Raw genomic sequence first — 26,842 nt, 5'->3', positions numbered from 1 at the left:
CTTTAGTGAAGTATTTTAACTAGACATGCATGCAACCATGTCATAATTCATGTTTTAAGAGCCGTTAAAACATATTCATACTTAGAGAAATGTCAAATAGACTCTCTCAACGTGAGACTCTCTATGGACTCTCTATGGACTCTTTGCCACATCACAATGTATAAAAGTCAATTTATGTGCCAAAAACATAAAGTGGCAGAGAGTCCTACTTTTGAGAGAGTCTCCTTACTATTTCTCATATACTTATTGTCATTTCTTTGTTCCAATGGCATGAAAAATATGATTGTTTTACCTAATAAGTAAAAAAAAAAGCCTTTATTGTTTAATTTTATAAATTTGTATCATATATGGCCTTTCTCAATTTTTTACCATTAGATCGAATGAATTGAAGAAAATCAATGCCCAAAAAACTAACAAGAATGTGTGAAAAATAAAAATGAATGTGTGAATAACATTTTCTTTTAACAAAAAGTACATACATATATGTATGTGCGCCCGCGCGCGCCACTGGAAAAAATCATGACCAGCACAAGTTAAGACTGAAAGATGATGACAATTATTTTTGTTTAAGGGAAGAGGACAATGTGTTTGTACATTCTGTTATAGTCTAAGAATTACTTCAGTAGCTGCGTTCTGAACAAGTACAGAAAAATGCATGATTTGTATAGAACCAAAGATTAACATATTATTGTTCATAATATTGGATTTGACGTGTGCCCTGTGAAAGGTACGTCTCAGCAAAATTTTGCACGTGGTCACAAATAAAGTTCACACTATTATTTGTACAAATTAGATACCAACTATACATATCTTATACAAGTGACTGGGGCAGTAGTACTACTGCAAATATAAGACCACTCAAGCATTAACTAACTAGTGACAATTAATATTTTTTATAATTTAAACCGACTACTTTTGGTTTAAATATCATTGATAAATCAAATCTGCAAAAGTTTATTGAAATTGAAAATCACTTAGTTATCCAACCGTGAATTGATAACTGGAGGAACACAAGTATGAACTGTGACTTAAAAAATGAACAATTCAAATTATGAAATTACTTTGTAGAACCAACCCAAACTAATAGTCATTAAATTATTAATTAATTAGCTCTTGATGTCTATATATATATTTGGAGATGAGAGAGAGAATATGCAGTCAATTCTTTGTATTAATAAGAGAGAACTTTTGAAGCCAAAATCCACCATCACGGACTCAACGTACGGTTGGAAGAAATACAGAGATCGACAAGATTGTTTTTTTTTTCTTTTTTTTTTGTATTCTACTAAGACCTTAGCATATATTTACACATTAAAACATAAATCCACGGAACTTTGCTGACATCTCGTTGAAACATGTATACGTTTCTCATCTGACCTTCTCTCTCATTTTCATTTGGTTGACACTCTGATCAAGTCTTAAAATTTATGGCATAAGTTCCATGAGAGTGTCCAAAGTTGTATACAATTGTCTCTTACCAATGGGAAGGGCCGGGAATTATGTGATTATGTTTTTTCCCACACTTTCAATGCGTCTTTCCTTCGAGAGGAACAATTTTGCACTATTATTAAACACGAATTAGTATTAATATTGTTATCAACATAACTACACTGTGTCGAATATATTAAGATGACGTAGACTCAATGAACCTATTCAATTTCAGGTTTTATCTCTAGGAAATTATTAAAAACCCCATGTATATGAACAATTTTTCTTCATTCCTTTCTCTCCCGATTCCTAATTTGAAATTTTGGTGTTCAATTGTTGATGGACACTCAAATAAAATACATAAGTACATAGAAAAGGTTGCGGAGAGTAACTTTTATAACAGGACCGACTTAAAAAAGTGAGTATAAATGCCAAAAAATTAGCGCTTATTGAGAATATCTAGACTAAATAGAACAGAAAGTATGATAATGAGGGCAACTATAAATATAGAAATAAAATAAAAGAAAAGAGTAGGATTAGGTCATCTCCAACCCTTAGATTAAAACTAAATTTTTTTTAATCCATACACAAGTTTTCTTCTCCAACCTTGATGGGTTAAAGTTTTCTTCTACATGGCATCCGATCAAAATGGAGCAATTGGGATTGCACATTGGTGGCCAACAACCCCATAAGGCTGGATACACTGACACGTGACATCTCGTGCTATTGAAACAAATACATGTAGACAAAAGCTTAAATATATCTTCATTTCGTTTGACACGAGACACCATCATAGCCGTTTACTTGTGCCATATATGTCGTTCTCCACATAATATGATACAAGTATTATCTTTATTATAATGTTACTTGTGCCATATATGTAGGAGAAAAAAAATCCGAACTTATCATTTTTATAGGATATATAAAGATATCTTTCGGAGAGTGACTTTTGAAGTGGTTAATTAGTATGGTTCCATTTGACAAAAGAGAACTCTTTCAATCCCTCAAAAGATACCATTGGGGATTTTGGATATATATAAAGTCTAAGGCAGAGTTCCTCTTCAGGATTTTTTATTTTTTATTATTTTTTATTTATTTATTTTTTTAAGTTCATTATGAAGGTAGTTGAAGTTACACCATGAAATCAATTAGTAATATAAGAAGTTGTTCAAACTTACTTAGAAGTTCATGTAAGATCATTTTTCCCATCAATGTGAGATTCATTCTCAAAACCCTATATATATAAACTAATTCTTTGTTGAATGAGTTAATGAATATTCATGAACTAAACAATTTTGTTTATTTTTTCTTCAAAACATTTTTTTTTTTAGTCAAACTATAGGGCATAAATTCAAATTTTGAAAAAAAAAAAAGAAGAAAAAAGGCATCCACACGTTGGTAGTCACGGGATGATATATGATTGATTCCTTATAAGATAGAAGAGACAACAATTACGACAATAGTAGACAGCCCTATCATCATCCATCAATTTCCTAATAATTACAATAAAGGTTATTATATACTCGAATATTTCATCATATGCTGCATCTGGTTGAGTAGTATGTGTGTGTGTGTGTACATGGTCAGCAGGTATATATTCTTCAGTCTTTCAGTCGGCCCTAAACCCAATGGCAACACACATGCATATGCTCATAAAATTAAATTAATTAAATTTCTACATTCGAAGTAAAATATCTAATTATATATCTATCATCAGGAGCAGTGAAGTTGAATAACATTTAAATATCACCGTACGTGGACCTTAAGGAACGAATTAGAATGTAAATCAAGAATATATTGTTGGAAAGCGCCAGGGAGGGACGATTAATTAATTAATTAACTAATTAAATATTATCAAACCAAGCAATGTTTGTACTTAGTTTTAGCAGTGGGCATTAGGGTTAGGTACGTATTAGGTAGCCGAACAAATTCTTGTGCATAGTTTATATGGGTACTGGCAACTGGGCATACATTATTCGTCGCCCGGAGCCTCTCCTCTAAATCTTATGATTAAAATTAATTTATATGATTTCTTAATTTGTTCTTGATGCATATGGCAATATTAAATTATTAGTTAGGGATATCTCGTAACCAGTCAAATAAGAAAATAAATTCACTTGTCCATTATGTTGGAATGTATCCATTTTGAAGATTCTGGGCAAACAATACCTGCTCAGCTGCTAGCGCCCATGCATGTCTGCTGCTGTGACATTCTGATTCCACATATATACTCAAACATGGCTTACCTCATACATACAATATTTAATTAATTAATATAGATTAAATTATGAGCATCGATCTCATTACTAATTAAATAATTAATAGATATTTTTATTTTGTTATGTGAAAATTAAGAATGCACCAAATTATATTCTTTAATTGGTCCACAAAAGAGAGAGGAGTGATATTAATTTAGGATTCCTTTATCGCCAAATATATAAGCAAGAAATTAATTAAGGTACTACATTATACATAATATAGTAACCGATGAAAGTACGGGACATCATAAATTAGTGTAGGCCTTAAGGCATGCACATATAGAAATAAAATTCAAGAAACCCTATTGCTTGGGGTTCAAGATAACTAGTGGATAATTAATCGATGCCTTTCCTTTTTCCCTACATATAAAAAAGATCGACTCTCTCACCTATATCATGAACTTAATTGGAATTCCTCGATCTAGCAGGCTCATTGTAGTGTAGTGCCTCCAAAGGGTTGACTTGCCTGTGCTGACTCCAACTCTGGGTCCAAAGAGCTGATCATATTGATGCCATGATGTTGTTGTTGTAGATTATCTCTCTGTGAGTATCCATGGCCACCACTCATATTTCTTACCATCCCTCCAACACCAAGAAAATCCAAGGTCAATTTATCAGATCCTCCAAAATTCACACCCAAATTTTGGTGCATCTTGGCCTCATCATAATTAGGGTTATTATGCTGTTGGTCCATTGCACTAACCCTATTAGCAGTACTGCCGCTACTAAACCCGCCAAAGTTGTTATTATGATCCTGTTCCCCACCTCCGAAAATCGAAGAGTTGCCATTTGCAAGAGAGTTCATTAGTCCTTGAAGATGGTTTTCATTTTCCACCTGCTGTGATGATCTCAAGTGTTGTTCACCCCCATTAGTACTGTGATGATGATCACCACTAAAACTGACTCCAACGCTTGAGGGCGCAGACACTAGTTGCCTTCCTGATTTAGCTGCTCTTGTTGACGAATTGCCTAATCCCCTAAGCAAAGACGAGCTTTCGGTGCTTGTAGTTGAACCCATTTGAGCAGCTTTCTGAAGCAATGCAGTGGCAGACATGTGTGGAGCCACGCCACCTTCGTGTTGCATCGAATTCCCATAGAGAGATGGTAGAGAACCCGACCCAATTTGATGATCATTACCCATGCTAAACCCTTGGCCACTGCCGTTACCATCACTAAATTGATGATCTGGAGGAGCAATGCTGTTACTGGTACTGTTGTTGGAAAAGAAGCTCAGGTTAAAGAGATTCGCAGCACTATTCGATGAGGGTGAGTTGTTGTTAGGGTTGCTTTGGAGATCAGGAAGTTGCATTAGTCCATGTAATGCCTTGCTTGGAAATTGGTGCTGATCTTGAAACCCTTGCTGGTTAGCAATGTCTCTCATGAAGAAATTGGGGGAATTAGGCATGGCTTGTGATCCGAACGAAGACGGATTTGATGGTGGGATGAGGTGCTCAAACTTTGCGCTGCCACCACTACCTAACCTCAACATGTTGTTAGGGAGGTGGGTTGAGTTTTGGAGTGAGGGGATTTGGGGTAGCCCTAAGCTCATGTGGTTGTTTCCATAGAGGTTGCCGCCCATTGTGCTTAAGCTTGAAGGATGCCTTGCACTCTCCTGAGCCAGTGCATCACAGAAAGCCCTATGAGTGATAAAACTGTCCCGCCTGTATATCACACAAAAAAATGAAAAGGAAAATCCTCATCATATCATCATATGCTCATGAACATATATGTATATATACAGTAAAATGTATGTATGTATAGAAGAACAAGACATATGTCATATATGTGGGGGTGACATGGATATATATGATGCATCCAGATAAAAAAAAAAAAAGTACCAATCATTATTACCCATTTAATTTAAATGTTAGTACTTGAGAAAAGAAAGTCATTAGCTAGTGCTTGAAAGTAAATTTGAAAAAAAAACAGGAAACCATGAACGGTCCATTGTTCAATTAATTTTTCACAGAGAATATTTCCATTAGATAGTCACAAGTTCACACAAACCTCATCACCCTAATCATTGAACAGTCTGACGTGACTTGTAAATTTTCATATCAGAATAAGGACTGTCAATCTATTATCTAGCTAGAAATATGGTGTTGGACCAGTTCTACTTGGGGGAGAGAGAGAGAGAGAGAGAGAGAGAGAGAGAGAGAGAGAGAGAGAGAGGGAAATATGGTGTTGGTCCCATGAGTATACGTTTTAATTTCATGGGAAGGAGTATCTGGACTGGAAGGGAAGAGCTGTAGCTCTGTTACATGAATCCAAAGAGGAAGAGAACAAAACTCATGAGTGACATATACATCCAACTCATTATATGAGACAACGAAGATAAAGCCTAGCTAGCTTATTTTCTCCACCTCCACTCCACTCAACTCCAGTAACATTAATATTATGCTCTTTCTCCCCCTTCCACAGTTCCACTACATACATTACTTCCACTTCCATTCCACATATATGTTCTGTTGAGAGTCTGTATAATCCAACTCATCATTTTTACTACTACACACGTGAGTATCCAAATGATGAAAGAAAAAAAGGGCGTTGTTTTCGAGGATCGATAAAAAGATGATCTTTCTTGTTTTTCTTTCTCCCCTGTCCTCTTAATCTTATTTCATTTCATTTTCCTTTTGAAATTGTGATTGAAACCCCCATATACATATATAACCTTGCCATGCCAGTTTGTCACAGATTACTAGTTATCACGTGGAAACAGTCCTGCCATATTAACTCATACGCATACAGACACACTCATGGAGAAAGACAAAAATTTGGTTTAATTAATTCCAATAAAATTCCAAGTCTTTAAAATTGATAATAGAAAATGATCAGGCTAGATTAACAGTTCAGTTATAGTCGCGCGCGGCATCCATATATTCTTAGCCAAAAGAGAACTATTACACCCAGAAACCGCCGTGCGTTCGTCTCTCGACCGATTTTGAGAACATCTCCAAAATGAATGTATGGATGAATGAATGAATGAATGAATGAGAATTAACAAAAAATAGGATCCAGATACTAAATCAAGAGCAACTACTAATTAATTTACCTTGAGAAGAGAGTGCCACAGTCGCATCTGTATTCCCTAGTTCCGCATGTCTTAGAATGAGCCTTCCAATCCGATTGAACGGCGTACCTCTTGGAGCACTTGTCGCACTTCCATTTCTTCTCGCCGTGTTTTCTTGAGTAGTGTTTTTTGATGCCGGTGAGGTCTCCGAGAGCTCGAGAGGGGTCATGGTGAACGCATGATGGTTCAGGGCATAGATAGACCTTGCGCCTGGGTTCTTTATTAGTCTTCTGCTTGAGCTTCCAAGGCAGGTTGTGTCCTCTTCTGTGGAGCTGTAGGTTTTGCTCCCTTTGAAACCCTTTGTTGCAGACCTCACATATGAACCTGTTTGTTGCCATTAGCGTCTTGGGAGATAGTGCGATGACCTCCGCATCTGGATCTGTTAGGGAAAAATGCCAAACAAGAGTAACAATTTTTATTTTTTGAAAATTTAAAATAATTCAAATTATAACAAAAAATGACACATCATTTCTAACGAAAAGATTTAGAATTCAAAGCCAAATAGAGGAGTAAGTTCAAAGAAACTAGCAACCATTAATTCATCAAACCAAAGAATTTATAAAGATTCAACTCGTTTAAAGTTTCTTTATTGAAATCTATAAATCGATAAATATGAATAAAGAATTGATGAGGATTCAAGAAAAGTAAAGAGGTACTTGCTTGGATTTCCAGGTTGATTTCTCCTTTTCTTCTGAGGTGGTGGGGCTGTGCCTGTGGCTGCGGCGGTAGCATTTGAGGAAGGCGGAAGGATCGACGAAGTCATCTGGCTTTGGTTTTCTTCTCTGCTACTACTACTTCCAAAGAACGGCATCGATGAAGAAGCAGCCGCCATATATATATGTGTGTGTGTGTGTGTGTGTGTGGTAAAGAAAACAATTAATATTATTAATTATTCAGCTGTTGTTTTGAGCTACGCACTCAAAATGATCAAGGACTCAAGGTATTATATAATCGACAACACACGGAAAATATTTAGACGCTCTTAGCTCCTAGAATACTAGAGACATAGTAAACCTAGCTTCATAGCCAATTAAGTAAAATAAAAATTCTCCGAATCAAACGTCCTTTTTCTAGGTAGCTACAGCTTCATAGATGCAGAGAACAAATAATTATGAAGAAAAAATTAATAAGCAACTGCTGGGACGACAGCTAAAATCTGGAAATATGAAGATGGAGAGAGAAGACGCAGAGAGTCAAGGGCGGCCTTTGTCCAGCTTCTTCTTCCTCTCTTTAGCTAGAGAGAGATTTATCTTGTTTTTTATAAATGACGATATAAAAAAATAAAACTCATCTAACAAAACGCACTATTGTGTTCCTCTCATATCTCAATCATTTAATGTCATGCACATACATACACAACACATACATGCACTCTCTGTCTCTGTCTCTCTCTCTTTCTCTATCTGTCTCTCTCTCACTGTAAATTAAAAATATTACCAATATTAAAAAATTGAAAAAGAAAATAAAAATATCGGGGATGAATTGAGAGGGAGGGAAGGGAGGGGCGGTGGGGTCGCTGTTCATGCAGGGCACGCAGCCTAATGTATGTCGTTTTATGCTGGGACTGTAAAAATGGGGGCCACCTTTGGTCTCTGTAGGTCTTACCCTCTTCCCCTCTCATTTTTTTCTCTCTCCCCTCTTGTTTCGTATCTTCTACCCTTTGCATTCAGACAACCCTTTCATCATTCTGCACCCATCATATGTCCCCCACCACCACCCCCACCCCCCCCCCCCCCCGGTGCCAAACCCCCCGGCCGCCCCGCCCGTCTCTCTCTGTTGTTCCTGTTCTGTTCAATACAAATGCGTGACACCTTTCAACATTGTTCAAGATTTTTATTTTTTGACGAAAAAAAGAACGTTAAGCTTTGAGAGTTTTGAATTTATCTCTTTGACCACAGATATGAGGCTCACTGGTTTGAATTTTGATCATTAATATGCAACGTCAGGAAAGAAACTGCCATTTCCATCTGTCGCCAATAGTTATATAAACATTAATTTCCTGTAATTTTACAAGTTCCTCTTCCTTCTGCATGCATCTATGTAATCTTATTGATTGTTTCACTTTTAGGATAAACATGTATGATAAACTAAGAGAATTTTGAACAGTTAAATTTTCCCAATGAACGATTTTATTGGAGTAAAATATCCCAAAGCCAAGTTGAGATAATTACGAGATTTGGGATGTACTTTGACAACTATTGGAAGGCCATAGAGGCCAAGTATGATGAAGAGGCCTAATAGGTAGTTTTACATTTTATCTCAGGGCAGGTCAGCCATTTCATACCAGGCAGGTTGGCTAGTATGAAAAGTTCAAATACAATTAGATGTAGCATTTTAAGATTTTTTTATGGGGACAAATGGTGGCGAATCACGGGTATCCACCTATTTCGGATCCGAAGTAAGTTAGTAAGGAATTATAGCCTATCCACAGCCATTAGGAATTCACTCTACTATGACCATGATCAAACAGATTCACAGCTTACAAAGTATCAAACCCAGAGCCTTTCTTTTTATTTTTTTCTTTCTTTCTTTCTTTCTTTCTTTCTTTCTTTCTTTCTTTATAGGGAGCTGCTGTTCACACTTTTTCATGGCCACTTGTTGTGGTTATAGCATTTTAAGAGTTAAAATTGTTAACAATCCGAAGAAAGAAGATAAACTGATTGCAAGAAATAAGCTTATGACAAATAGGAAAATAATCTTAACCTTATTTGTAGAAACAAGAAAGCAATAAAGAAATAGGAAAACAATCTTAATCCTTATCACACTAGTAAACTTACGACATAAAATATCAAAAAAATTGCATAACATAAAAATAAAACAGATTACTAACTTGCTTCTTTTCTAACAAAAATTGACTTTGCAGTAAAAATTCACAATGGGACATTTTATCAGCGGACTGATATTTACAGAGAAATTTCTTAAGTGACATTCCACGGTGGTTAATGAAGCATGTACTGGCATCGATCTGTCAATGTCGCAATCTGACGAAATTGGTTATAGCATGATTGAACCAACATCAAAAGAATTTCTTCCGTAAAAATGAAGATGATCGATCTGTTTCAAATTAATGAGACGAAATTGAATATATATCTACCCACTATGTTAAACGCGACGACATTATATACTTAAACTAGGAAAGCAACCACTGAACAGTGGAACGTTTTGTGACTGCATTTTGTTGCGTTCTTAATTTATGACGCTAATTATTTATTAATGGTAAAAGATCGCTAGAATATTCATGGCCTATAACAAGCCCTTTTCCCCATTCTTATAAAGAGCAAACATATACAACTAATCCATGCATTTTAGCGTTGCAAGGAGTGATTCGGTTGACAGAGACATCTCTTGTGGCCTAAAAGAATGGCGTCTGATACAACAAATTCAGTTCTTTTTCAATTTAATTCCTCTAATTTCGATTATGAATTTGTAAACATGCCATTCGACTACTTCGACACTACGTGGAAAGAGACTTATGAAAAAGATAATCTAAAATAGTTAAAAAAAATAAGGGTGGAAAGGTTAAAGCTGCATGCTGAAATGTTTCAAACGAGCACTTTTCTCCTAATTTGGTTGGTTGCATTTTCATTTGACAGTAGAATTGTTGTGACCTGCCTGCAAAGGAAGCTTCATTCAGTTGCCCATCAAACAAAGGTGACCGTCTTTACTCTCTTTTTTTACCCTTGATATTTCTCCGGGAAGTGGACAATCTTTGTTGGCTTGTGAGGTATAGAGCCAAACTCTTTGGTATTTCCTCTGTCAATCTCAGTGCTGCATGACTTAACTAGTAGTCATGTAATATAATGAACCTCTTTGTTCCCTTTATGCAATAATATACATGTTCAGCAATGCATGGGACCAAAGGAATACATCCATTACATTATTTACGTCTATATATATATATATATATATATATAAAGGAAAAAAGAGAAAATTTCCTCAGGAGTAGAGTCAGGGAAGGGGGTTTCTCTCCTTAAAGACCCTTTTAGGGGGTAGCATCATATATAGACCCACCACTTAGACATGGTGGGCTATCATGAAATATGCAACCGAATGAACTGACCTGATTTGCTTGACTAAAAAAATTTCCAAAGTTGGTCAAGTTAGTAGACGGAGTACTCCCAGGTCATTTCTGGTCATAGACACATGAGTAGTAGATACTACCAGTGGTTCATAATAATTTACGTTAAATACAATTTTTTTTCTTTCAAAACCCTTAGCTGTACGATGAAATTTTAGTGAGAACAGAAATTGAATATCTAATTTTAGAGACAAACTTTACATCTCAGAACACATTAAACTTAACCCTTCTTAAAACCTCAAGAGAGTTGATGATTTCGTTCACGTTTTTCTCAATATTTCAATGGGAATATTTATTCTAGACGATGAACTTTACCTCTCAGAAAAAGGAATGATACAAGACCAAGAGAGGGAAGACAAAGTACCTAAGTTCTAACCCCTCTTAAACAAAACTTAAAAAATATATACCTGCAAAACAGGTCACGAAACAAAAAAAAGCAAGAAGGTTAAAATAATAAAACAACACTCACAACTTTGTAAATATGTAGTTGCCTCATGTGGTTTGGGCAATTATGGATATAGAACCGGATGCTTATGGTCGGGAATGTGAAAGAATTCTAACTTGACAATTATTCGGTTGTGGTTGTAAGCAGGTGGTGTCCAGTACTGATTTTAAGGTTTGATCTTGTGTGATATTCTCCAATTTCTAGTGTTTTGTTGCAGGGCTTGGTTTGGCTGTGTCTATATTTTATACTATGTATGATTTCCATATATAGAAAAACGTTAATGGAATTATCAACTCCTTGAGGTTTAGCCAAACGTTATACCTTTTCTGCAAAATTTATCGTCTAGCGTAAATATATTCCGCGTTGAAATATCGATAGTGAAGTAGTATATAGAATATCATTGTTCAGCTGATCATTCAGAATTAAAAATGGCTGTCGATGAGCGTCATTTGTTTGGCTGCATGTACAATGAGTCCTCATTCACAAAGATTAACACGCTCCTCCCGTAATCAAAGGTAATATATATTGGGTTTGTTGAGAAAACTAGTCCATTATAAATAAATAAATATATATATATATATATAATAAAAAAAAGAGTGATGCTAGATAGACCAAGTTTTTAGACTATATTTGTAAACACTGTGGTGTATCACCAATAACAAATAAACACGTTACTCAACGCTTAAATAATAATTCAATCATCAACAACCACCTAATATGGTTTTCTAAATACGGTTTATATCGATGGCCTCACTAGCATAAAACAACTGTAAAATAAAACAGTTGAGTGTTTAGTAAATTTCCTTTTTTTTTTTTTTTTTTTTTTATAGTAAAAGTGCTTTTAATAGAAAAAACAATGTTCGAATGTTTAGTAAATTTTTATATAAAATTGATGTGCTTATGTTAAATGACTAAAAAGAGTATAACATTAAATATGACATAATATTTTTTTAATAATCTTTATTTTTCTTTTTATGTCAGATTCCTACGACCTCCTCTTTGAAGAAAAGAAGGCTATTTTTTTCTACCAATTTTACTGTCATTGATAGCAATTTAAAAAAATACTTTTTTTTGTTTGCTAAACATATTTGATGTCCTAAATTTTTTAATAAGTTGTTTTTGAACTAATTTAAGCAATCCCAATCTAGTGCTTACGGCGTTGAATTAAGGTCAATATTGCGTGAATACTTTAAGTTTTTTGCGGGGCAACAAATATTTGAATAAGGAGTAACAGCCTAAGTACAAGATTTGAAACCCTCTAATCTTTGATGTAACAAAAAAGTATTTGGAATCTTTGATTAATTAAGTTTCCTTTGTTTAACAATAGTAAGACATTAACCAGTTATATGAGCTAACTGCGTAGGGACAGTTTGAAAATTTTCCACAAATTCCTTGTATAGAGGAAAAATCCTTTTCCTCGGTGAATTTAAAATCAAATACTTTTTGGGTAATAAAAGAAAAAAAACTGTTCGTCTTTTCCTTTCAACCCTAAACCAGCTGCAGTCCCGTGAGACACATTCTCTACGTTAGCATCACATCACGTATTTTTGTACCTAATATATATATATATATATATATATATATATATATATATAAATTTATTCTTATGAATATATAATATTATTTGATGGTAACTTCATTTAGGATATTATATTGCTGTATTCACATGATCATACATATATTCAATTTGTTAGAACACAAAAGGACCACAGTACACACCAAATTCTCAATAATCGACGTAATGACAACAACCCACATTCCTAACTATTAATATAAAATCTAGTTTTCAATAATCAACGTGATTGGCGATAAAATATGAGATGACAGAGACTTTATTTTTATTTTTAATAAAATCTCCTATCATTCTTCTTTTAATAATTTTAATCTGCGTATAATATATATCTTCATGTTTAAAATGTACAGTTGCAATTAAATAGAGCTAAACAAGATTTTCCTTGATTGTCTGACTCATAATCAATATTCTTTTTCATTCAAAACTAATATTCAATTTTCCATGTCGATACAGTACTCCATCATAATTTAGATTAATTCAGAATGTATGCTTTAGATTTTGGCCCTTACAATTCATGATTCCTAGATAAAAACTCATCTACATATAAACGTCCAATAAAAGTCCAAATTTAAATCTGCAGCCACATAGGAACACTATTGACCTACTAATACAATTTATTTACACCCATGCCACTTTCTCAAATCCCTAAATTTATTCCAAATTAAAAGTTGTAGAAAAGTGAAATAAAATATATAAACTGTTGTATTGCATTAACTGTATCCATATCATACCAAAAATTTATCTTTTTTGTGATATATATATATATATATATATCATGCATTAATTGGGAAGTAAATTAATTTGTTCCAATTATTAAAAAACAATATACTAAATCCGTATTATATATTTTGAATCAAATAACACTTCTCTAATGTCACATCTCGCCCCAGACCCTCACCACATCCCGGACTCAACTCCACCGTAGCATGATATTATCTATTTTAGGCCCCGACCACGCCCTCACGGTTTTGTTTCTGGGAACTCATACGAGAACTTCCCAGTGGGTCACTCATCCTGGGATTGCTCTCGCGCGAACTCGCTTAATTTCGGAGTTCCTATGGAACCCGAAGCCAATGAGCTCCCAAAAGGCCTCGTGCTATATGGAGGTGGGCATGTACATATAAGGCATAAAGGATCCTCTCCCTTGGGCGATGTGGGATCTAACAATCCAGCCCCCTTAGAGGCACTGATGTCCTCATTGACACACTTTCGGCCACGGATTGGCTCTGATACCAAATTGTCACATCCCCGCCTGGGCCCCCACCACATCCTGGGCTTGACTCCACCATAGCACGATATTGTCTGCTTTGGGCCCCAACCACGCCCTCACAATTTTGTTTCTAGGAACTCACACGATAACTTCCCAATGGGTCACTCATCCTGTTATTGCTCTCACACGAACTCACTTAATTTCGAAGTTCCTACGGAACTCGAAGCCAGTGAGCTCCCAAAAGGCCTCGTGCTATATGGAGGTGGGCATGTACATATAAGGCATAAAGGATCCTCTCTCCTGGGCGATGTGAGATCTAACATCTAACTTGTAGGTAAATTATTTTTTCATGTATTGTTACATATATTAGGCACGTTTTATTGTTGTATAAATATAGGTATGACATAATATTTTTCAATATAATACATCAAATTATATTTCTTCTTGTTACGGGTAAAGTATTCTCCATGTATTAGTGAAAAAAAGAAATTATATTACACGTGGGGTATAATTTTTTGTAGGTAAATTATTGGAAATTAATTTGTGGGTAGGTTAATTAATTTGCTCCAATTATATAAAAAAATATATATACTACACCTAGATTATATATATATATATATATATATATATATTTTTTTTTTTTTTTTTTTTTTTTTTTTTGAGAAAACCTAGATTATATATTTTGAACCAAATAACATTTTTGTATACATGGTAGGTAAATTATTTTTCATGTATTATTACATGTATTAGCCTATTAGGGACGTTTTTTGGTAAAAATATATAAAGTAATATGTATATGATTGTTTGTAGGTAAAAGATAAAATCAAAAGCATGATCCAATTCCTAAGTTTATGCAATATTTTGTTGTTGGTATACAATATTTTGCATAATTGGAAATGAAAATTTCAAATAGTAGGTAGGTAAATTAATATGGTCTAATTATATAAATACGTACACACACACACACACACACATACATATATACACATTTTGAATCAAATAACATTTTTGTACAAGGTAGGTAAATTACTTTTTTTTTAATGTATTATTACATATATTAGGGTTTTTTTTTTTTTTTTTGTAAAAATATATATATGAACTCATAATGCCAGATACATAGAATTAAGCCAACAATTCTCATATTTGATATTAATATGCAATGAATTTTTTAACATTAATGTCTTATTTTTCTTTTTGTAAAATCATTAACTCTCTCCTTACAATCTGCATAAAATTAATTGTGCACATCAAATATGCAATAGGGGTATTTTAGGCATCTAAAAATGTAAAATGTGTAAAGTAATATGTAATTAATGAATTCACTTAGGTGGATCCTAATCACTAAGTTTTTTTATAGTAAAAAAATTATGTCGGGTTTTATATGAAAAAATTGAATTTGAGAGGTTAAAGTCATATTTTCAGTAAAAATAATTAGAAACTCGTAAAACATAGTAGCCAAATTAAAATTTGAAATGAATTACTGGAGGTAGATTGGAGGAACAAATTGTGTTGTGGGTCATGTCTATCTTTAGAGAAGGAAATTTTGCGGTTTGTGGGGATTTTCGGTGGCCTACAGTGGAGTGACATGAAAGTGACGAAGTTACGAACCTAGTGGGACCTCAGAGAGCCACAACCCTAGTTGCTGCTGCTTCTTCTTCTGGAGGTTAGACACGAGAGTGGAGACTGCTGGTGGTGGTGGTAGTACTAGCACTGGTTGAAAGTCTTCTTCCGTGTGGGTCCAGCCGTACCGTCAGGAATCGTTGCCGGCACCACAATGGAGTATATGGATATCAAATAAGACATGCCCCTCTCCTTCCCATCCCCCCTTAATCCAATCAATATTATTCCTTTCCTTTCCCATCACTATACTAGTTCTACAACCACACGTATTGTGTTATTTATTTAACTGTATATCTTAATTTACATGCGTGAAGAAATTAAGAAGATAAAGGTTTACAAAGCTTAAGTTCAAAACTCACATATTACTCCTAGCTAATTTTGTCCTTTTATCTATTTCTTTTCTTTAATTTGGCAAATTTGATTCATTTATAGCGCGATAAGTGAACACACGAGCCATGTTACTCAATATGTAAGGGTTTTTTTTGTTTTTTTTATAACCCTAAGACGAGTCTATTGAGTCTATCTCCACTATGACTATAAATATAAACACATTGATTTACTGCCGCATATGCAATGTTATGTTTAGGTTTCCTTATCGTATGAGTCTATCTCCTCTCTATGACTGTAAATATATGATCGAGCAGCACAAGATTAACGTTTAGAAATTTACATGCATGGGAAAGGAATGGTTGGAAATATGGAAATAGCGAGAAAGTGGGACGTCGATCGAGATAGACAGACAACACACAGAAGCATGTGATTTGCCTGCAGCTCGATGCATGTGAGTGATGGTGACAATGAGAGGGACACGGGGTGCCGGGTCATTGGTAGGTCCTATCCCTTTGTGGCTTTTTTTGCCAACAGGATCCTCTCTCGGTATTTTGGGGAAAGATTTTAAAGATCTGTGAATCGTATTCGTTCATCGTAAATTATGTAGTCAGTATTTATCAAATACTGTTTATATTTAATTTTAAATAAAAATATTTAAAATAATTTCTAACTACACGATATACAATATACATACAGGATTCACAGATTTTTAAAATTCTCATAAACAGAGTCCAGTGAAGATCCAGACTCTTTCTTTTGGATGGAGCATAAAGTAGAGACATGCTGTTACTGCTACTGCTACTGTGGTACAGGGGTTGTGGGAGGGAGGGGCCTCTGCCCTGCCCTATGCATGAATATCTAATTTAATTATAACATATTATTGAAGGAAATCATGCATTCCCTCAATTTTTTTTTTTTTTTTTTTTTTTTTGGGGTGAACGCATTCCCTCAATTAAGCTGCTAGCCAGCATTTATGTTGTAAAGGGCAAGATAACAAAAATCCAACGTATAGTTTGTAGGGTTGGAAGGAGTACTGCACTTGCGTGTTGTTGTTGTTCTGGTGGGAAATTGGGAACGGGATGGTAAGCTTCCCTGGAGCTACAAAAAGCGAATTCACCGGCTACAAATAAACTACCCACTTGAAAGGAAGGAACCAAAAGAAAGATTCACCTGCAACTCCGAGAGAGAGAGAGAGAGAGAGAGAGAGAGAGAGATGGATGATGAGGGTAATATATACATGAATTGGATCCTTTCCGAGGCAAACCATTGGGATCCTCCTGATCTACTAACACGGACCGTTGAATTTTGATCCAACAGCTACAAATAAGGAGCATCTCTAAAATTTTAATAATTGTAACCGTTTAATCAAAATCTAACAGCCCGTATTATCAGGTCAGGATGATCTCGAGGGTTTGCTTGGAGGGAATCTAATTCCATATATACATAGTACTAGGCGGCAACAGCAGCCTAGCTAGGAGTGGTAGTGTTGATGCAAGAAAGAAACAGTATCTTGTAAAAAGGGAATTTTCATCAAAAAGACATACCAACAACTTTTGCTGTCTAGCTTCCTCTTGGTTTCCTTTCATTGTCCACACTTACATCACTCATAGACACTACATAATTATGTGTTTGAAATTTTTTGAGTTTAAACATCTACTCAATTACACATAACTTGTTAAGATTCAGAGTCGGATCAGCAGTCTACTTCTACTCACACTGATATTGTTCAAACTTAACGAGTTGCATAATCGGCACGTGTTGAATTTTATCACAAAAGCTCCGATACAATTATGAGCGAAACCATTTATAGGTGTAGTTTATCCAGGGAAGTTTCCGACCCGACATGGGACCCTATTTCCAACATAACGCGGAATATTGTTTTTAACTTTTTAATTTATTTATGTGCTTTCATGGAAACTCTGAATGTCCTCTTATGATGGATAACCCTGCTATCATTCATGCAGCTCAGTGAACCTCAGAAATTAACCTTGTTCAACTCATTCATTTAACCCAACCCTTCTCAATCTACTTAAGTCCTAGATAACTATAAATGAGAATATAATTAATTAATTTGAGTTCGGACAACAATTAAGGGATTGTCTTAAGTAAATCGATTATTTGTTTGATCCAGAAGCCAACATACCTTCATTCCCAAGTTAAAATACCGAAAGCAAAAGGATAATTTAGAACAAAGGTCTGAATGACCAGATTCAATAAATGGATGAGCAGTGAGCACACTCAACGAAATTCCAAGTGAAAACTTGCTAATCATCGTCGTTTTATCGACGATAACTTTAACTGCCAGAATAATATTTGAGCCTATTTCCACCCGTATAGCATACCGGCCTACAACTACGTATGGTTTTTCTTCAAATCCCCATCCAATACAACAGTGGACATCTTACAATGTTACAATGTGAATAGAAAAACACAAAAACTAAATTACAAAAGGTTTCTGTTGCAGTTTCTCCATCGACATATCGACTGTAAGGTCATCTCCAACTGAAGGAGGGCCAAAGGACTTCCTTTAGCCCTATAGTCCTGCGATAAATTATACTAGCATATAGGCACACACAAAGTGTGTGTGAGAAAAAAATTTATTTTTGTTTTTGAAATAAAAGAAGAGAGGAAGAGAGTAATAGAGAATGTGGGAGTGGGAGTGGGAGGTTTATCTATTTATTTGTTTTTTTAATTAGAGATATGTTAGGATTACATGTATGTGAGACTTTTGGTTGTGTGAAATTACATTTATGCCCCATATGTCTTATTCATGTTCTGTTTTAATTAGAAAGTTAAACTGGTAATTTCATAGAGTTTTGGTTGACAATGAGTGTTTTATTAATTAGTAAAGATTTTAATAAACAGTATTAGACCATATTTTATACTATCTCCAACTGAGGGGCCAAAGGTGTCACATCTCGGCCAGGGGCGGATCTCTTCCCGGGCCCGCTCCACCACCGTAGCACGATATTGTCCGCTTTGGGCTTACCATTTCCTCACGGTTTTGTTTTTGGGAACTCACGAGCAACTTCCTAGTGGGTCACCCATCATGGGATTGCTCTAGCCCTCTTCTCGCTTAACTTCGGAGTTCCTACGGAACCCGAAGCCAGTGAGCTCCCAAAAGGCCTCGTGCTAGGTAGAGATGGGAATATACATTTAAGGATCACTCCCCTGGGCGATGTGGGATGTCACAATCCACCCCCCTTAGGGGCCCGAAGTCCTCGTCGGCACACCCGCGACCAGGGTTAGGCTCTGATACCAAATTTGTCACATCTCGCCCCCGGGCGGATCTCTTCCCGGGCCCGCTCCACCACCGTAGCACGATATTGTCCGCTTTGGGCTTACCATTCCCTCACAGTTTTGTTTTTGGGAACTCACGAGCAACTTCCCAGTGGGTCACCCATCATGGGATTGCTCTAGCCCTCTTCTCGCTTAACTTCGGAGTTCCTACGGAACCCGAAGCCAGTGAGCTCCCAAAAGGCCTCGTGCTAGGTAGAGATGAGAATATACATTTAAGGATCACTCCCCTGGACGATGTGGGATGTCACAAAAGGGCCATAGGCCAAACACAACCCTTTGACAAAAAATCATCTCCAACCAAGGGGGCCAAAGGGCTATAGAACAAACATAATTTATTATTTTAATTAAATTAATATGGTTAATTAAATTAAACTACCATATTAAAATAAGATTTTTAGACATATTTTGAGTGTCACTTGTCGCAAAATGAATAAGCCTCCGGATTTCTTATGTTTAGATAATCTCAATAATTTTTCGAATAAGATTTCGAGTGACATATGTCGTTAACGTGAGTAACTTTCTAGATTTCTTATCTTTATGCAATCTCAATAATTTTTTAGATATGATTTTCAAGTGACATGTGTTGCTAAAGTGAGTAACTCTTCGGATTTCTTATGACGTTAGCTAGCCGTTGCTGGCTAATGTCATGCTGACGCCAAATAGCCGTTGGTATTCAAATGGGTTGAGCTGGAGGGCTGGCAAAATGTCAAGCTTGATATTCTTGAACTATAAGGTTGGCAAAATGTTAGGCTGGAAATGGCCAACCCGCTAACCTGATTTGGCGGTTTGGGCCCAATGAGGCCCACAAACCCTTTGACCCAGCCCTCGGTTGAAAACGGTTTTCTTGTCATTCTTAGCTATTTTTAGCTCTATGACCTTTTAACCGGACCGAATGACCAGATTGAATAAACGGTTGAGCACACTCAACGAAATTCCAAGTTAAAACTTGCTAACCATCGTCGTTTTATTGACGATAACTTTAACTGCCAGAATAATACTTGAGCCTTACACCCGTATAGCATACCGGCCTACAACTACGTATGGTTTTTCTTCAAATCCCTATCCAATACAACAATGGACCTCTTACAATGTTACAATGTGAATAGAAAAATACAAAAACTAAATTACAAAAGGTTTCTGTTGCAGTTTCTCAATCCGCAGATCGACTGTTAAGTTTTCTAAAATCTTAACCGAGCAAAAGTTTGGATAATATCTCTCCCATGGTGGATGTGTCACCTTCATTATCCATCTCCACGCCAGATTCCAGGACTGCAGCATCTAGCACTAACTTCCTTTTCGCAATCTCGTAGACATTTTCATCAACTGTACCCTTAGTCACAAGCCTGTAAAGGACGTGACAGGTTATAATCCTACAATTTCTTATTCAAGTTTACGACCCATAAACAAATACCGCATTATAAAAGCAGGGAAGGTGCTTCTCTCAGGTTGATAGGTAGAAGTGAGGGAGACATTGGGAAATTGAAGGGGCAAACCTGTATATGGTAACAGGCTTCACTTGGCCAATGCGATGACAACGATCTTCAGCCTGTCGGTCAATTTGCGGGTTGAAATCCATATCATGTATGACTACGGTATCAGCTCCAACCAAGTTCAAGCCCTGGCCTCCAGCTCTTGTGGACAGCAAGCATGCAAATATAGAAGTATCATTATTGAATGTATCAACTATCGTCTGTCTTTCCGTCACCTGAGTGCTGAAATTTGGAGATACGGGTTAACAGACAAAAAATACAACGTATAATAGACGAGGTAACAATTCAAATATACCACAATCAACCAGTGGAACTGAGCAAGCCAAATAATAAAACAGATATACCATATGGCAGAGCATATTTTGTTAAGATAAAAAAAATCTACAAATGTGACGAAGTACACCAGTACCTTCCATCAAGTCGTCTGTATGTAACACCTATCACATCCAAAGTCCACTCCAAAATATCAAGCATTGACGTCCACTGGCTGAAAATCAACACACGATGCCCAGCTTGCTTCAGTGAAGGAAGAAGTTCAGCCAATGCCTAGTATCAACAAGAAAACTCTTCTCAATTTCGAGGAGAGTATTATATAACAACTCTCTCCAAATTTTGATTCAGACCAATTGGTTAGTGAACTTACTAAAGTACCATTATACCTGAGATTTTGCAGAACGCAATGCATATTTGTCCGGAAGCAATCCTTTCTTATCAGTGACACCATAACACAGCAAAAGCTGCAGAGAGAGAGAGAGAGTACATAATGTCAACATACAATATGTAATCTGCTACACACGCACAAGGAATGTACAAAACTAGATTATCTAAGTAATCCAAAACATCAATAGTTAGTTTAACGCACAAAATTTAGAAAAAAATACAAAATCATTTTCAAGAAGTTAAGAATATACCCGATGGATAGAGAAGTCACTATAACTCTTAAGTTCCCCAATTACTTTGTCTAAGGTACATTCATAGCCAAATGCACCCATTGGATGTAACTTTCTGGCAAAACGAACCACATCCTCATCACTGTAAATACGCCTTACTAGTAAAGGATGATTTGCAATCTAGAGAATGAGGAAAGCAAAAAAAAAAAAAAACCATAAGCACAACATATATGCAATCACAACAAAAGAACTGGGATATCAAAAACATGAAAGTCGAGAAAGATGCACCTTACGAAACTGAACAAAATAGTTGGAGATCTGCCGCCGAGGAAGAACCTTAAGAATACTGTTCGAGTTAACCTCTGAGGTTTTTGCAATACGAGTTCGTGAAGCTACCCGATACTCCTCAATGGCTTCTTTATAGGCGTCATCTTGCTTCTTTTCCATGACAACATACTCAACCTGCACTACATTTCTCAGCTTCTTTCTAAAAAAACAAAAGAAATAACCAAAAGAGAATGAAACCATGACAATATGAAAAATCAAGAACCAAAGCCCCGAAAATGACTAGGCATAAAGTCATAAAACATACCCGCTGTATTTTTGGAACAAGTTGTTGCATAACATCGGATTTTAAGCGTCTCAAAATAAAGGGTCCTAATATGGATTTCATGCGGCCAATCAAATCTCTATCTTCACCACTTAACAGCTTTTTCAAGTCCACATCCTCTGTAGTGAAAAGATCTGGCATCATAAACTCCAGCATAGACCAAAGCTCCTGCAACAGAAACCCATAAGTTAATGAGTCATTTAACAACTAAAAAAATCTAAAAATTAAAACAGAAGCACAAGTCCCATTGCAAATCAATATTAATTCAAGGAACTTAATCAAGAAACATGAAATTATTAAATGATTTCAATTCTTAATTGTTTCTCTGAGACTCACAGATAGTATTTTCATGTAACACAGAGTTCCCACAACATCCTCAAACGTAACCCCAAAATTCAGTTCCACACAGTAGATCATGACCATCAAAACCACAGTTACACTTTATCATATTCCAGTCTTCCCTAAGTAATATCCCATAAGATTTCAAGGGGTAAAAAAGTCATACATGTAAATCATTTTGTAGAGGTGTCCCTGTCAGCATTAGACGCTGGTTTGCACTTCGTGCAACAGACATTAGGTTTTTCCACCTGTAGCTATTTTTGTCCTTCAAAGCATGAGCCTCGTCCATAAGCACACAACTCCATTGCCACCGTTTCAGAATTTTACGATCATCTTTCTGCTGTGCACTGGAAGACCAGAAGTTAAGGAATTAAGATAGCATAAAATCATAATCACTATCCATTGTCCGTATGCAACACCAAAGCAAACCTGTGTCTTTCAAATAGTGAGTAGCACACGAGAATAACATTAAAAGGAGGTGGTAATCCAGCTTTGGACAAAGAGTTCAACTCTTTTGAATAAGCCGATCTTGCAGCCCCATGATACTGGAGAACAGTGAATGACGGGCACCACTTTTTAAGTTCTCTTTCCCAATTTTCCAAAACAGAAGCAGGGCATACAATCAAATGTGGACCCGGGTCATCATTTAAATGTTTCAATAACATCAAGTACGTTATAGCCTGTTCAACAAGGGCAAATATTACAAACCAAAGTTACAAATATTATTGGACAGGCAAAGGGAAGGACACGTAGGTACCTGAATGGTCTTCCCGAGACCCATCTCGTCCGCCAAAATGGCTGCACAAAATATAAAGGATATTAAACTGTAATGATTGAGAATTGATATTAAACCAAGCCACAGATGCATCTACGCTTATACACAGCCTCATAACTACAATTGGAAAATTTTGAGCATAATAACAACGACAACAAAATGCATATCCTTCACTGCTTAAATTTCTTCTCTATTGACATGGCCTTGAAGTCAGTTGTGAAACAAACAAATTTTGTGACCCTATCAAAAACATCTTCTTTTAACTTTCCAGACATTCACACTTGAAATACTAGAAAGTACCGCATTATCATCGCTCCATTGACCAACCAGGCCACTAATAAGACTACATGCCACTGCTCCAAATTTTGACTCTACTGAAGTAATGGCATTAAAAAAATTCCCAAATTCAAGGTCTCTCTGAATAACATCATGCTAAAGTTATCTATACCACATTTTCATCACAAGGACTTTGAAATCATAATGATAGATGCAAACCACCAAATATCAAGAAACCATAAACAAGAAAAAATTCATAACAATGAATCAAAAGAAACTGAGGATTAATTGTTCACAAGAAGATTGAAACAATTTTCATCTACTTAACCTAAATCACTTAGTGGGATAAAGCTTTGTTGTTGTTGTTACATGAAGCCACTTAAATATAAAACTTCTTATAGAAACTTCAGTCTCACAGCCGTTTCCCAGTTACCCTTAATGAACGCCCTATTTCAATTTAAAAACAATTTTTATCTACTTAAACAAAGTCACTTAAATATAAAACTTCTTATAGGAACTTCAATCTCAAAGCCGTTTCCCAGTTACTGAATGCCCTATTTCAATTTACATCAAGTGGGCTTAAGCTTACTATGGTTTAAGTTATTCTCTGCTCTCACAGCGTGAAAATCTTAACCTGAAAGTCAAGTTGTTTGGTACCATTCTAGCATGTATATATTCTTTGAGCATCATACAAGCATACAAGTAGATGAGAATCAGTTCAAAAAGCAATTCTTCTTCTTCATTGCTCTATTATTATCTAAGAATATCAATCTTAACATTTCAGAATCATGCAATTTAGCATACAAGTAGATGAGAATTAATTCAAAAATCGATTCTTCTTCTGCTTCATTGTCATTGTCATCTAAGAGCATTTAATATTGACATTTCAGAATCATACAATGACTAATGAAATTCCATTCGGCAACAAAATATGGGAATTGTTAATGGCACTCCAAAAATCTCATTTGGCACTCCAAACTTTCTATATTTAGAAAGAAAAATACACTTGTGAGGAGTGCCAAATGAGATTTTTGGAGTACTAATATCAATTCCCTAAAATATTAGTCACACATTTTAAGATCTTGTACTAATCAGAATCTAGAGAATCAAAATTCATTACGGTCATACATTTTCACAGAGGGAACCAAATTCATTTATGTACTGTCTAATGTAGAAGTAAAATCAAAATTATGCTGACTGATAACAAAAAAAAAAAAGTACCTCCGCCAATACCCTTCTGATACAGCAGAAGAAGAAAGTTAACACCAACCAACTGGTACGGCTTGAGAATCGGTTGAAAATTGGAATCCTCAGACCTACATGCCTCAATAATGTCATCCTACAACAATAAATCAGTAACCATCACTTGCCAATCCAATTGAAAGTTGATACCGACACCAGCAACAAGAAGCCAACTTTTTGCTTATGAGGACCTCGCAACACATAACAAAAAACAAAACAAAACCTTCACACAAGAACCAAACTTTTATACAGCCACATTCTATTCACCTGTAAATTTTCCTCATTTTTTAAATAAATTGGAAACAAAGGCATACCAAATTTTTTAAAACCCAATTAAGAACGAGTAAAAGGGCTCTCCAACTCCATGAGATTCATACCACAAGAAGTTCAGTAAAAGTAAGAAAAGGCACCTGATTGACAATCCTCACAGAGGCAGCTTCCACTTCGGCGTACCTATCAGACACCGCCGGAGCCGACGACCCATGGAGCTCCTTTCTCAAATCCGCCGATATTTTGGCACACTTCTGCAAAGCTTTCCCAACGACGTCGTCGTCCTCCAACTCCTCTACCGCATCCTCCTCTTCCTCACTCGTTGACTCAATATTAGCCCAATCCCCATCGCTATCCTCGTCCTCGACTACGAACCGACGGCCACGATTGACCGTCCTAGCCTCCGGGACGTCGTCGGCGTCGTCGTCCTCCAATTCGTCCTTAATCACGACACAATCGGAATCGTCGTCCTCCGTTTCGGGTTTAATCTCGACGCAATCGGAGTCTTCATCTTCGTCGTAGAGTTGTTGGGGCTTGGGGGATGATCGGAAGGCGAAGGACTCGATTGGGCGCGGAGTCGGGGTGCGAGGCTTCTTGAGGACGCGGGAGGGCTTGAAGGCGGAGGAGTGCTCCTCCCAGTCCTCGTCGGAGATTTCGAAATCGTCGAACCCGCGCTTCATGTAAGCGGTGTCAAAAAAATGACGGAAAGGGGGGCAATGGAAAACCCTAATTGCAAATTAGGAGGGAGTGAGTTGTAGCGTTACTAATTAAGTAGCAGTACAAGAGAAGGTCGGCGGTGAGTCACTGAAGACGAAAGGAAGGACGATCTTTGGGATTGGGAGCTTCCTCTACTTTGGGAGTGCAAACGGGAAGAAAGGAAGCCAAAGACCGCCATAATTTTCGGGATGCTTGGTTAATTAAGAGTAATTTAATTTAAGGGTTCGTCAAGTGATAAACGAGTTAAAGTTTAGGGAGCTGGATCCTTCGGGTGCAATAAAATAGAGCTGCTGAGCAGATAATCTCATAGTTGAAATTTAATTCAACAGCTACAAATAAGATCCTTTAAAATTATAATAATTGTACTTATTTGATCAAATTTTAACGGTCTGTCTGCTTAGCATATATGAATCTAGAGGGGAACTGGTTCCAAAGTTTAGGCTTTTAAATGGATTCTGTTTCAGTATAGGTTTGACTAAATTAAGCAAGTGAACAATATAAATTAGATGATGTGGAGCATGTGTTGTTAGGGGGCTACACATAAAAGTAATTTGACTGATTTTTTAATTAAGCACGTTACTACGAAAAAAGTTAAAGTTTTATTATAAAACTAATTAGTAATACGGGAATAGCTCAATATTTTATAAGCTCTTTCATTATTTGGCTCTACACTAGTGAGAACCAAACCATATAAGAGTTTATGAAATTATATATACTAAAACCCAGTTGGTTTCTGGCACTGTTCAGCAATAGTGTCCGGACGGATCTGCCCCTGGCTTCTTTGCTTTCTTCCGTTTCTCTCCCTTTCTTCGTGCGTTGGAGAGACCCTTACTGTTATCCTTCTTTTCTTCGGAATTCTTTCACTCTTTGGCCACGTGTTGATCATCCTGGGTATCTTTTTTTTCCATTCTGACTCCCTCT

General features: G+C 36.1%; 2 protein-coding genes across 2 annotated transcripts; both read right to left on the bottom strand.

The window, feature by feature from the left end:
* Positions 1-3,830: 3,830 nt before the first annotated feature.
* On the bottom strand, positions 3,831-8,148 carry LOC137731897 (protein indeterminate-domain 4, chloroplastic). The gene is made up of 3 exons (XM_068471147.2): positions 7,417-8,148; positions 6,739-7,135; positions 3,831-5,347 (listed from the first exon to the last, which is right to left on the bottom strand). The coding sequence occupies exons 1-3, from the start codon at positions 7,586-7,588 to the stop codon at positions 4,117-4,119; spliced, it is 1,800 nt and encodes a 599-aa protein (XP_068327248.1). The 5' UTR covers positions 7,589-8,148; the 3' UTR covers positions 3,831-4,116.
* Positions 8,149-20,251: 12,103 nt separating this feature from the next.
* Positions 20,252-26,229, bottom strand: ETL1 (SNF2 domain-containing protein / helicase domain-containing protein). Its single transcript, XM_068470388.2, has 12 exons — positions 25,345-26,229; positions 24,914-25,031; positions 23,399-23,439; positions 23,071-23,321; positions 22,808-22,988; positions 22,285-22,470; positions 21,981-22,154; positions 21,714-21,872; positions 21,462-21,539; positions 21,212-21,348; positions 20,806-21,024; positions 20,252-20,655 (listed from the first exon to the last, which is right to left on the bottom strand). The coding sequence occupies exons 1-12, from the start codon at positions 25,882-25,884 to the stop codon at positions 20,499-20,501; spliced, it is 2,241 nt and encodes a 746-aa protein (XP_068326489.1). The 5' UTR covers positions 25,885-26,229; the 3' UTR covers positions 20,252-20,498.
* Between the last annotated feature and the right edge of the window lie 613 nt (positions 26,230-26,842).

The sequence above is a fragment of the Pyrus communis genome, chromosome 16 (assembly GCF_041283825.1).
Source record: "Pyrus communis isolate YQ-2024b chromosome 16, ASM4128382v1, whole genome shotgun sequence".
In the NCBI taxonomy this organism is placed as follows: Eukaryota; Viridiplantae; Streptophyta; class Magnoliopsida; order Rosales; family Rosaceae; genus Pyrus; species Pyrus communis.
The sequence above is the reverse complement of the archived record's forward strand: the minus strand, read 5'-3'. Positions and strand labels throughout refer to the sequence as shown.

Bases quoted from the DNA above. Each gene is read 5' to 3' on its own strand.
- LOC137731897 (XM_068471147.2), bottom strand. From the start codon at position 7,588: ATGGCGGCTGCTTCTTCATCGATGCCGTTCTTTGGAAGTAGTAGTAGC. The intron at 7,136-7,416 runs GCAAGTACCTCT...TTTCCCTAACAG, and splicing joins AAATCAACCTGGAAATCCAA to ATCCAGATGCGGAGGTCATC. The intron at 5,348-6,738 runs GTAAATTAATTA...TGTGATATACAG, and splicing joins TGTGGCACTCTCTTCTCAAG to GCGGGACAGTTTTATCACTC.
- ETL1 (XM_068470388.2), bottom strand. From the start codon at position 25,884: ATGAAGCGCGGGTTCGACGATTTCGAAATCTCCGACGAGGACTGGGAG. The intron at 25,032-25,344 runs GTGCCTTTTCTT...TTATTGTTGTAG, and splicing joins CTGTGAGGATTGTCAATCAG to GATGACATTATTGAGGCATG. The intron at 23,440-24,913 runs GTACTTTTTTTT...TATTTTGTGCAG, and splicing joins TCAGAAGGGTATTGGCGGAG to CCATTTTGGCGGACGAGATG.